Source organism: Genypterus blacodes, unplaced genomic scaffold (assembly GCF_046128005.1).
Source record: "Genypterus blacodes isolate CSIRO-AG114 ecotype Tasmania unplaced genomic scaffold, CSIRO-AGI_Gbla_v1 ptg000039l_1, whole genome shotgun sequence".
Lineage (NCBI taxonomy): Eukaryota > Metazoa > Chordata > Actinopteri > Ophidiiformes > Ophidiidae > Genypterus > Genypterus blacodes.
In genome coordinates this window covers 5064952-5073329 of record NW_027466852.1, presented here as the reverse complement: position 1 = coordinate 5073329, position 8378 = coordinate 5064952, and the positions used below count along the sequence as shown (strand labels likewise).

The 8378-nt window shown below is 42.0% G+C and overlaps 1 protein-coding gene across 1 annotated transcript; it reads left to right on the top strand.

The window, feature by feature from the left end:
• Nucleotides 1-591: 591 nt before the first annotated feature.
• On the top strand, nucleotides 592-7985 carry LOC142997010 (peroxidasin homolog). Its single transcript, XM_076148168.1, has 9 exons — nucleotides 592-967; nucleotides 2258-2530; nucleotides 2711-3043; nucleotides 3554-3805; nucleotides 3961-3993; nucleotides 5559-5810; nucleotides 5942-5974; nucleotides 6806-7057; nucleotides 7195-7985. The coding sequence occupies exons 1-9, from the start codon at nucleotides 895-897 to the stop codon at nucleotides 7383-7385; spliced, it is 1692 nt and encodes a 563-aa protein (XP_076004283.1). The 5' UTR covers nucleotides 592-894; the 3' UTR covers nucleotides 7386-7985.
• The last annotated feature ends 393 nt before the right edge of the window (nucleotides 7986-8378 follow it).

Genomic DNA, 8378 nt, shown 5'->3' with positions numbered 1-8378 from the left:
GCTCAATACAGCTTAACTACTTTCAATCAAGAGTAGCTTGAAAGTAGCTTCCCCAACATTGGTGGAGTCGAAGTAAAATTTATAGTATTTTATAAAAAGAGAAATTGAGGATTGTTTGAGGAAATGAACAAACTTGACTCTGTGGTTTATACTTTAGCCAACACTCTTCTACTGATTAACTAATTCCGGTTTAATCTCTGTTCTTGTTGCTTCACCCTGAGCTCTATTAGCCTTGAATGTGGAGTATGATCTCAGCTTATTGGTGTAAGAGGTGGAGTGAGGTGAATGTGTGTGTGTGTGAGTGTGAGGGTGGGGTTAGTATGGGGAGGAGGAGACTCTCAGGAAGCTATGATAAAGATCACCGGGAAGTCCAGGAATGTCCTCACTCAAGCTCCCAGTTGTGTTTCTGCACCAGAAAATTCCTCCATATATCACCAAAGTTTGCATGTGCTGCTGGTGACGTGTGTGCGGTGTGTGTGTGTTCCTCATGTCAACATGGTCACACATGGCTTCTGTCAGGCTTCTGAGCCTGTTATTGTACATAAGCTACATTGGTTTTGTTTGTGGTTTGTGGAATACCAACATACTACACACCATTGGGGCTTTACACTATGAGTCATTCACCACATTTACTCACTGACGGAACGTTTTCAGTTTTGCTTCGGATGTGTTCATCACATTACCTGTGAGAGGCAGGAGGAAGACAAGAATCAAGCCCCTCTAACGGAAACACTCCTCAGATGCTTTCTTTGCTGGACCCAGAACTTATCAATCAACGCTAGTACAGCATCTTGAGACGCAGCGGGGCGGCGCAGAGTCTGGATCTATTTTCGCTTCTCCTCTGGCGCTATCGGCCCGCTTGGTTTGTTTCCCTCCTTTGTTTCTCTGGACACCATGTTGCTCCGTCCTGTGTTCGCTCTCTGGGCCCTGGTGACTTTTCAGCGTCGCTTCCATGTTTCCAGCTGCGGTGAGTGAAGAGTTTGCTGTTGTCAGTGTTTGACGCGCCGGGGAAATGCTCCTTGTTGGCAATAATTTATTACAAGCGATATAACTGCGTGTGATTTACACAGAGGTCAGTGGTGACGTTATGTTTCATATCAGCCGCAAAGTTTACAGACTGAAGCAAGACGAGAGCATAGAGCTGCCTCATTATAATGTAATGTCATATAATATAATATAATATATACTGTATGTAATTTTTTCGTTTGTGTTCTCAGAACGAACATAGAATGAGTGAAACATACACTGAGCCCCTCTAAAGGCTTTATGGAGCTTCCTCCAGCGGGGGGCGGCGCCTCTCATGCCCATTCACTTACATTTTCTTTAAATAACGGTGTAAATTTTTTTTTTAGATTTTCACTTTCTTGTTTTTTGTGCTCTTATTATGTTGATTGCACCAACTACCAAAGCAAATTCCTTGTAAGTGGAAACCTAATTCACAGTAAAGCTCTCCTGATTCTGATTCTGATTCTGATGAGGGGGGTTCTTCTGGGTAAGGACAGTGACTACTCCCTCTTTCTAGTCCCTCCGTTTGTACAGAAATACAGCACCACTCAGTGGACAGTTGGAGTTATGTTCTTTATTTCAAGGAAACCTGAATCACCAGGGTTTTCTTTTCTGTCTATAGCGATCGTTATGTTATTATTCATATATTATATATTTTAGACCCATGAAAAACTCATTAAATCAAGGACAAAGAGACTCTGGATGTAATTGTTTCAGATTGGCCATTCCAGGGTCCCAGAGTTCCTCTTCTTTTGAGAGCAGCGTTTCCATGGTGAACCAACTTTCCCTCTTTGGTCCTCCACCTTCAAAGTTACAGATAAGCCTTTACCTTCCCAAAGAACAAGGATTGAGTGAGCTCAGCGTTAACTCCTCCTAAAGAGTAGAGATGGGCCTGCAGAAGATTTAGATTGCATTGTTAATAAACTAGATGTACCTGTAAAAATGTATTCATATTATTTTGTTCAGTTCAAAGACCCATCCCCTTTGTATAATCTTTTGAATTTTTTATTGTGCAAAACTCTTATATTGTCACTAGTGGCAACACCTCTGTGCACACTGAATGAATTGGTTGAGTGAATTCAGGATGTAAGGACTAATCACAATCAAAGCTTTCATGACGTTGACATCTTTCCTACTTGATGCATTGGAGCACATTCAGTGAGAGTATAAAGTGAGGATATGTGACTGATTCATTCAACTCTAACCTGGTGTGGTGAGAAAGCTGACATGATCTTTATTGTCTGTTCCGCAGTTTGGTCGTGTGAAGATAAACCTGCATTCTTCCCACCCAGACTGGTAGTGAAGTTTAATGACCCGGCCTCGGCTCTGTGTGTCGCATGTAAAAGGCTTTGCCTAAACAGAATCGTTGACTTGGAGTCAGCTTTAGGGACTAAAACATCAAATGGAACGAGGATAACCTGGAATGTTGACCGTATGACTGAGTGGGATACATCTCCCATGTGCATTTATAGTTTTAATGATGACGACGACCAATGTTGTGCCAGACTGGCTGTGACTGTTTACCGTAAGTGACCTCATCACTAAACACAGCAAACCTCACAATCACAAATACTGATCAAGAGCTAGATTTGACTTCACTTTGTAATAAGTTACAAGTTTGGATTTGGGTTCTGACGGCCACGTGTTCATCTTCCTTCATCTCTTTCCTTTTCTCTCTGCCTCTGTACCCTCCTCCCCCTCCCAGAGCCTCCAGACATTGTGTCCATCAGCCTGGTAGATCACTCAGGACCAATGCTTGAAGGTCACCAGTACACTCTGCGGTGTACGGTTCAGGGCGTGGCTCCCGCCGAGCACCTCCTTGTGACCTTCCTCAAAGGAAAGGAACCACTCGGGCCTTCACAATCCACCATGACCAGACAGAAAACCCCAGTGACTGAATTCTTCAGTCTAAACATCACCGCTACCAAGGAAGATGACAGAGTCCAGTACAGGTGTCAAGCCGCGCTAGAACTGGGACCTGATGGACCACGAGACAAACCTGTGGTTGAGTCAACAAGCCTCAAGTCCACTGTCCACTGTGAGTGTGACAACAAAAGCAACCCATGTTTAACCCACAGGTCCAGCTTGATGCAGTGCAGAGGCTTATTTATTGAACCTAAATTATTAGTTTCTATCTTTAATCTTAATTTGTATTATAAGTATTGGTTCTTTACCTGGATGTGAAGGTTTAATGTTTTTTGTTTCAATTGTCCAATCCAAATCTTCTGCAAAAGCAGAGAACTTAATTCTATTTTTTAAATTGCAAAGAAATAGTAGTATAATCATACTAAGTATTAAAACAGAAATAACCTCAATATTATGTGGAATGCACAATAAAAACATGACTTTTATTTTATTTTTTTTAAGGAAAAGATTATAATTTTGTTGTCCACATTTGGTCTGAGATGCCTGGAAGTCTTTCCACATACACATGACCAAGAATGTGTTCTGATCTAATCCACAACTCACTGTCTTTTATGGACGTGTCTCTTTGTTAACTGTCCATCTTTGGTCACACTGGTCTCTCTTTGTGAACCCACATGCACAGACGGGCCTCAGACAGATCAGACAAGTCAGTCCATCACCCTCATAGCTGGAGAACCGCTAAGTCTGAACTGCTCTGCCATTGCAAACCCGGCGCCCTCCTACACCTGGACGCTCCCGCCAGCTCGCCCTCACTCCTTCAACAGCAGCGTCCTCAACATCAGCTCTGTGGCTTTGGTAGATGGCGGCCAGTATGTGTGCGTCATCAGCAACGAGCGGGGAAACGTCACTGTGACCTATAATGTGACTGTCAACGGTGAGTGCAAGAGATTTGTGTTTGTGTTTGTGTTTGTGTTTGTGTTTGTGTTTGTGTTTGGTATTAAGTTGAGTTCAGATTGCTCTCTCACATCAGTTGAGCAGCGAGTCCATTGTTTTGACGTAACGTTCTGTGTTCTCTCTCTTTTTTCACAGCGCTCCGGACCACAACCCCTGCAATTCCAATACGTGAGTGAAGAGTGTAACTGTCCTATGTTCCTCCATGCAGACACTGTTTGATGTTTAAATATAATAGAAAACACGTCCAGTTTCACAGAATCCATTTTTTTTGTTTAGTGTTTCCTCTAATGTGGTTTGAATGCTTTGAAGAGCAAAATGAAAAAAGTTGCATTCAAAATAAGTCTATGTGGCCTTTTTTCGTTTGTGTTCTCAGAACGAACATAGAATGAGTGAAACATACACTGAGCCCCTCTAAAGGCTTTATGGAGCTTCCCCCAGCGGGGGGCGGCGCCTCTCATGCCCATTCACTTACATTTTCTGTAAATAACGGTGTATATTTTTCTTTTAGATGTACTCTTTGTTGTTTTTTGTGCTCTTATTATATTTCTGGCACCAACTACCAAAGCAAATTCCTTGTAAGTGGAAACCTAATTCACAGTAAAGCTCTCCTGATTCTGATTCCGATTCTGATGAGGGGGGTTCTTCTGGGTAAGGACAGTGACTACTCCCTCTTTCTAGTCCCGCCGTTTGTTCAGAACTACAGCACCACTCAGTGGACAGTTGGAGTTATGTTCTTTATTTCAAGGAAACCTGAATCACCAGGGTTTTCTTTTCTGTCTATAGCGATCGTTATGTTATTATTCATATGTTATATATTTTAGACCCATTAAAAACTCATTAAATCAAGGACAAAGAGACTCTGGATGTAATTGTTTCAGATTGGCCATTCCAGGGTCCCAGAGTTCCTCATCTTTGGAGAGCAGCGTCTCCATGGTGAAACAACTTTCCCTCTTTGGTCCTCCACCTTCAAAGTTACAGATAAGCCTTTACCTTCCCAAAGAACAAGGATTGAGTGAGCTCAGCGTTAACTCCTCCTAAAGAGTAGAGATGGGCCTGCAGAAGATTTACATTGCATTGTTAATAAACAAGATGTACCTGAAAAAAATTATTCATATTATTTTGTTCAGTTCAAAGATCCATCCCCTTTGTATAATCTTTTGGATTCTTTATTGTGCAAAACTCTTATATTGTCACTAGTTGCAACACCTCTGTGCACACTGAATGAATTGGTTGAGTGAATTCAGGATGTAAGGACTAATCACAATCAAAGCTTTCATGACGTTGACATCTTTCCTACTTGATGCATTGGAGCACATTCAGTGAGAGTATAAAGTGAGGATATGTGACTGATTCATTCAACTCTAACCTGGTGTGGTGTGAAAGCTGACATGATCTTTATTGTCTGTTCTGCAGTTCCTACGTGTAATACATGCATATTTATTGTGTACTCTGATGTTGGGTTTAAAAAATCGTAAGTATTAAAACAGAAATAACAGCTGAATATTATGTGGAATGCACAATAAGAACATGACTTTTATTTTCATTTTTTTAAGGAAAAGATTATAATTTGTTCTGCACATTTGGTCTGAGATGCCTGGAAGTCTTTCCACATACACATGACCAAGAATGTGTTCTGATGTAATCCACAACTCACTGTCTTTTATGGAAGTGTCTCTTTGTTAACTGTCCATCTTTGGTCACACTGGTCTCTCTTTGTGAACCCACATGCACAGACGGGCCTCAGACAGATCAGACAAGTCAGTCCATCACCCTCATAGCTGGAGAACCGCTAAGTCTGAACTGCTCTGCCATTGCAAACCCGGCGCCCTCCTACACCTGGACGCTCCCGCCAGCTCGCCCTCACTCCTTCAACAGCAGCGTCCTCAACATCAGCTCTGTGGCTTTGGTAGATGGCGGCCAGTATGTGTGCGTCATCAGCAACGAGCGGGGAAACGTCACTGTGACCTATAATGTGACTGTCAACGGTGAGTGCAAGAGATTTGTGTTTGTGTTTGTGTTTGGTATTAAGTTGAGTTCAGATTGCTCTCTCATATCAGTTGAGCAGCGAGTCCATTGTTTTGACGTAACGTTCTGTGTTCTCTCTCTTTTTTCACAGCGCTCCCGACCCCACCCCCTGCAATTCCAATACGTGAGTGAAGAGTGTAACTGTCCTATGTTCCTCCATGCAGACACTGTTTGATGTTTAAATATAATAGAAAACACGTCCAGTTTCACAGAATCCATTTTTTTTGTTTAGTGTTTCCTCTAATGTGGTTTGAATGCTTTGAAGAGCAAAATGAAAAAAGTTGCATTCAAAATAAGTCTATGTGGCCTTTTTTCGTTTGTGTTCTCAGAACGAACATAAAATGAGTGAAACATACACTGAGCCCCTCTAAAGGCTTTATGGAGATTCCTCCAGCGGGGGGCGGCGCCTCTCATGCCCATTCACTTACATTTTCTGTAAATAACGGTGTATATTTTTTAGTTTAGATTTACACTTTGTTGTTTTTTGCGCTCTTATTATGTTGATTGCACCAACTACCAGTATAACTACCAACTTCCAGTATAAAGTAGAGTATAAAGTGAGGATATGTGACTGATTCATTCAACTCTAACCTGGTGTGATGTGAAAGCTGACATGATCTTTATTGTCTGTTCTGCAGTTCCTAGTGTAATACATGCATATTTATTGTGTACTCTGATGTTGGGTTAGAAAAATCGTAAGTATTAAACAGAAATAACAGCTCAATATTATGTGGAATGCACAATAAGAACATGACTTTTATTTTCATTTTTTTAAGGAAAAGATTATAATTTGTTCTCCACATTTGGTCTGAGATGCTTGGAAGTCTTTCCACATACACATGACCTAAATGTGTTCTGATCTAATCCACGACTCACTGTCTTTTATGGACGTGTCTCTTTGTTAACTGTCCATCTTTGGTCACACTGGTCTCTCTTTGTGAACCCACATGCACAGACGGGCCTCAGACAGATCAGACAAGTCAGTCCATCACCCTCATAGCTGGAGAACTGCTAAGTCTGAACTGCTCTGCCATTGCAAACCCGGCGCCCTCCTACACCTGGACGCTCCCGCCAGCTCGCCCTCACTCCTTCAACAGCAGCGTCCTCAACATCAGCTCTGTGGCTTTGGTAGATGGCGGCCAGTATGTGTGCGTCATCAGCAACGAGCGGGGAAACGTCACTGTGACCTATAATGTGACTGTCAACGGTGAGTGCAAGAGATTTGTGTTTGTGTTTGTGTTTGTGTTTGGTATTAAGTTGAGTTCAGATTGCTCTCTCACATCAGTTGAGCAGCGAGTCCATTGTTTTGACGTAACGTTCTGTGTTCGCTCTCTTCTTTCATAGCGCTCCCGACCCCAACCCCTGCAGTCAACTACGTGGCTATTATAATAGGTGTGGTAGTTGTGGTGGTTGTTGTCATCATCGTCGCCGCCATAGTCTACATCAAGCGTTACAAACACAACCGAATGGGACAGTACACACTGTGGTTCAGGAACAGGTTTCAACATGCTCCAGTGTCCAATCAAATGGAATGAATGAATGGAAACAGTGTGTGGACCAGCTGCTGCTCTGTCATTTTGCAGGTTAGGGTTTACAACTGTATTTTAGGGAAGAAACCTTTAAGTCACGTAAACCTGATTGCTGCAAATGAATGTGCAGCTGTGCCTTAGTTTGCTCTAAACCCATCAGATATCACCAAGTTGTCTAAATAAGCCAGAGAGATGCAAACCTCCAGCACACCTCTCAGTGGAGATGTACATCCTCAGCATAGAATGGACAGGGCCTCGCTCGGGGACCCTGCAACAACTGTGCCACCATGACCTGCAACAACTGTGCCACCATGCTATCTTAGGAAACAGCAGTTTTTTAAAAAATGTATCTGTGTCTTCGGCATTAAAATTGGTGCGTTACTTTTGAATGAATAGGCAAAAAAGGGTTAAAAAAAATCCCTTTCTCACATTGTTAAGAAATCATTTTAGAAATTCCACGTTACACTGTTCACTTTTACCAAGCTATTGTTGAAATCAGAATATTTTTCAATTTTTTAAACCATTTCCTGTTGAATCTGTGTGGTGCTTACTGGCACCGTTATTGTGTGACGAGCTTTTAAATCTGTGTGAGAAATCATGTTGTGCTTGGATTGCAGCTGCATGTAGAGCAACAGGCACTCCAAGTGTGCGTGTGTGTGTGTGCGTGCGCGTGTGTGTGTGGATACTGACTGAATGCATATCAGAAGTTAATACTGTCAAATACATGAACTGTACACTGGAATCTCAGTCATAAATAAAAATATGATAAGATAAGACTCTGATGTGCCTTTGATGAAGTTGTTGTGTAGCTCATGAAATCCATAATCAGCTGCCATCCTGTCGATTCAGTCGCATTACCTCACTTGTTTCCTGAGCCTACACTGGAAAAAATTCTGTTTTTTTACCCACTCAAATGAAAGCAGATAATTTGTCAGACATCACTACTGAACTAACTGCTTGATGGTCCTGTGATTTTTCATTATGGCTTATATTCATAGC

Excerpts from the sequence above, each read along its gene's own strand:
- LOC142997010 (XM_076148168.1), top strand. The coding sequence starts at position 895 with ATGTTGCTCCGTCCTGTGTTCGCTCTCTGGGCCCTGGTGACTTTTCAG. Across the intron at positions 2,531-2,710 it reads ACTGGCTGTGACTGTTTACC|AGCCTCCAGACATTGTGTCC; the intron begins GTAAGTGACCTC and ends TCCCCCTCCCAG. Across the intron at positions 5,975-6,805 it reads ACCCCCTGCAATTCCAATAC|ACGGGCCTCAGACAGATCAG; the intron begins GTGAGTGAAGAG and ends CCACATGCACAG.